General features: G+C 60.7%; 2 protein-coding genes across 2 annotated transcripts in view; both read left to right on the top strand.

The window, feature by feature from the left end:
* Positions 1-1290, top strand: part of VDAG_04710 (feruloyl esterase B) — a gene marked incomplete at both ends in the record, with an annotated part of 1669 nt that extends 379 nt beyond the window's left edge. Inside the window, one exon of the mRNA XM_009654314.1 lies at positions 70-1290. Within this exon, the coding sequence (XP_009652609.1) occupies positions 70-1290 (1221 nt within the window). The remainder of the gene's footprint in view (positions 1-69) is intronic.
* A 1741-nt stretch (positions 1291-3031) lies between these two features.
* Positions 3032-3597, top strand: part of VDAG_04709 (uncharacterized protein) — a gene marked incomplete at both ends in the record, with an annotated part of 3274 nt that continues 2708 nt past the window's right edge. The window contains one exon of the mRNA XM_009654313.1: positions 3032-3547. Within this exon, the coding sequence (XP_009652608.1) occupies positions 3032-3547 (516 nt within the window). The remainder of the gene's footprint in view (positions 3548-3597) is intronic.

The following is a 3597-nucleotide window of genomic DNA, read 5'->3' as shown; positions in this document are numbered from 1 at the left end:
AATGTGGGTGGATTCTGGACTGGTCGCTTCCTGAGCACCGGCAATGGTGGCACTGGCGGATGTATCCAGTATGAGGACGTCAACTACGCCGTGTCGCAGGGCTTCGCCGCCGTCGGCACGAACAACGGCCACAACGGCACCATTGGCGAACCCTTCCTCAACAACCCGGGCGTCATTAAGGATTTCGCCTACCGGGCCCTCCACCTGGGCGTCGTTCTCGGCAAGCAGGTCACCAAGGCATTCTACGGCAAGGAGCACACAAAGTCGTACTATCTCGGCTGCTCGACCGGCGGTCGCCAGGGCTTCAAGGAGGCACAGGACTTCCCCGAAGACTTTGACGGCATCGTCGCCGGCGCCCCCGCTTTCGCCTTCACAAACCTCACGTCGTGGAGCGGCAGCTTCTTCACAAAGACTGGCCCGCCAGGCTCCCCCACGTTCTTGACGACCGAGCAGTGGAACGCCGTGTGGCAGAACATGCTGGTGCAATGCGACGGCCTCGACGGCCAGGTTGACGGCATCCTCGAGGATCCGGACCTCTGCCAGTACCGGCCCGAGGCCCTCATCTGCGGCGCCAACACGACGGGCCCCTGCCTCACGGGCACCCAGGCGCAGACGGTGCGCGCCGTCTTCTCGGACCTGCACGGCCCCGACGGCTCCCTCGTCTACCCGCGCATGCAGCCGAGCCCGCAGCTGGGCCTGCTCGTCGGCGGCCGGCCCTTCCCCTACACGAACGACTGGTTCCGCAACGTCGTCTACAACGACAGCAGCTGGGACGCGGCGACGCTGGGGCCGGCCGACTACGCCGCGGCCGCGGCGCAGAACCCCTTCAACATCGCCACGTGGGAGGGCGACCTGTCGGGCGCGCGCGCCCGCGGCGCCCGCATCCTGCACTACCACGGCCTCCAGGACCCCATCATCTCGAGCGACAACTCGGCGCGTTACTACAACCACGTCGCGCGCACCATGGGCCTCACGTCGGCCGCGCTCGACGAGTTTTACCGCTACTTCCGCATCTCGGGCCTCAACCACTGCGCTGGCGGACCGGGCGCCACGTTCATCGGCAACAGGGCCGTGGCCGTGGCCGGGCACGAGCCGGAGCGCAACGTGCTGTCGGCGATTGTGCGGTGGGTGGAGGAGGGCGTTGCGCCCGACCACATCCTGGGCACGGCGTACGTCAACGGGACCAAGACGGCGGGCGTGAACTTTGAGAGGAAGCACTGCAAGTACCCTGCGCGGAATGTGTACCAGTCCGGCGATCCCAAGCTGGCCGACAGCTGGGCGTGTGTCTGAGGTGCATGGGCGGTGGTTGTGATTTGTATATTTCACGCAGACGTGGGCCAAAAATTCTCAATGTTTTTCAATCGCTTGCTCCCAAAGTCCGTGAATGACTGCGTTGTCAGTGGCATATGGGTAGACACTAATTGATATCTTGGAAAGGTAGGTTCATGTCATGAGAAGCGAACCCAGTTGGACTCAACGCCTGGTGTCTACCTTATGTGACGAGAAGGGTCCTACCTGCATCAGTCTTGTGTTGATTATTGACCATGTATGCATTCGCCCTGTTGAAGGGAAGAGCAGTGACCTAGCCCTCCTCGCCAAGCACAAGGTAATTAAGCGGACTGAAGTCTCTTGACGTTACAATTCTGCCCAAGCCTTCGAAGTCGTCCGGCACGCTCGATGATCCTCTTTGCTGAAACTTCAACTGCTGTTCAGGGCCAAGGGGGGGACAGATTAAGCCGCACTCTAAATCCGCTGGATACAGGTATTGCTGAGAAAGACTCCTGACTTCAGAACCCTTTCGGTACATCGTGTGTTAATTCAATGCTCTGAGATTCTACCTACTACATGATCGGCGATATATTAAGGCAAATATACTTTTCTTAGTTCTGAGCTGATGTAAAGTATGATAGAACGGCTTAAAGCAAGCTCACCTCTCAGGACTGTGGCTTGGTTTGTCCCCCTTGAGGGCCTAACCTTCGACTACTGTTCAAGGCCATATGACTTCATTGTACCCACAGATTGACTCGTCTCTCGGAGATGTGTTCAGAAGAGAGGCGGCAATTCAGACAGTGGAGCGCCATCTTATTGTGAAGGATTTTGCTACGGCACTGTCGTCGTTCAGGTTGACGTCAGAATAGAGGAACAAAACAATCTGTCAACAGCGCTGCTGATTGCCCGTTCTAGTTGGAGACCTACCATGTCCAGGTCCATGAGACCAGCGCCCATGTAGGCCGATGGCGCAGCTTGCTTCTCTTTTCCAAAGAAGACAATAGTGACAGTTGTGTCTCATCTCGTTGCCTGTGCCCTCCAGCAGTGGCTGTGTGCTCAAGAAACGTGGTGCTGTGCCGCAACCCAAGCCCACAGCCAGATGCTCTTCTACGTGTGGCCGGTCCCTCTGGTGGTCCGGGCTGCGTTTGAGGAGTCTCGGAGCATTTCGATTCAGAATTGACTCAGGATCATGCCTCCTGTCCCGACCCGACCTTCCCGAAGCTGGCGAAGAATCCCAGTGCTACTACCTAGAACACCCACGCCCTATTTGCCATGTCCATCGACTCGATATACCTCCCGTGTGCCTGTGGCTAATATGAAGGCCACCAGCATGTCAAGTGCCCATACGAGTGAGGCTGGAGCAGCGGCCGCACATCCGGCTTGGAAGCTAGACCATGTCAGGCCACATCAGTTGAGGGACGCAGGGGTCCGCGACCAGAGGACAAGGGCCAGAGGACCAGGTTAGCTCAGATGACAGTCCAGGCGCCCTAGAACGAATGCAACGTCGTAAAGCCAGAGCGCATTCTTCGCCCTGTGTTCCACTCGTCCATCACATCACGCTCGTTTTGCCATCTTCAATCCACGTCGCGTCCCAATCGACACCAGAACGCCTACCGCGATACAGGACGAACGACGAACGACGAACGGGAACGGCGAAGGGCGAACGGTGTCCTTGCGAATCCCACGACGAGTGGAAGGGCGCTTGGGGGCCAAGGCCCCTTGCGATTTCTTCTTCTTCTTCAGCAGCAGCAGCATCCTCATCATGTCTTCACACGCCACAGCCCTCTCTTCCACAAAACCCGAAGGCCAGGTGGCGGTCGCGCGAGCCAAGTACACGCGCCGCCGGGTCCGCGGCTGGGAAACGACCAAGCTCTTCCTGCGGTCGCTCTCGCTGACGGTCTTCCTCGGCATCTTCATCACAAACATGACGTACCTCCTGCCGCTCGGCGCCACAAACTCGGCGCTCGACGACATCTGGCCGTGGATGACCATGGCGGCCGCGGGGCCGGCGCTGCTCTGGGACGTCGCCGACCTCCTGACGCTCTGGGTGCGGCGCGGGCGCGCCATCGCGCCCAAGGCGCAGATCGGCATCGAGCTCGTGCTGGCGCTGGGGGCGGGCGCCGGGGCGGGCATCGTCGGGTGGCAGCTGGCGCTGACGGCGGCGGGGTTCGGGCCGGCGGACGGCGAGGCCGAGGGGCGCGCCGAGGGGGTGCTCGGCGCGCTGTTCACGCTCATGATGCTGCTGCTCGGGGCGCGGGGTCGTGCTCTTTGTGCGCGCGTGCGTCGACCGCCGGCGGGAGCTGCGCACGCGGCGCCCGCGCGTCATGT

This window comes from Verticillium dahliae, genomic scaffold (genome assembly GCF_000150675.1).
Source record: "Verticillium dahliae VdLs.17 supercont1.8 genomic scaffold, whole genome shotgun sequence".
Classification (NCBI taxonomy): domain Eukaryota; kingdom Fungi; phylum Ascomycota; class Sordariomycetes; order Glomerellales; family Plectosphaerellaceae; genus Verticillium; species Verticillium dahliae.
This window is presented reverse-complemented; position numbering and strand designations above follow the sequence as displayed.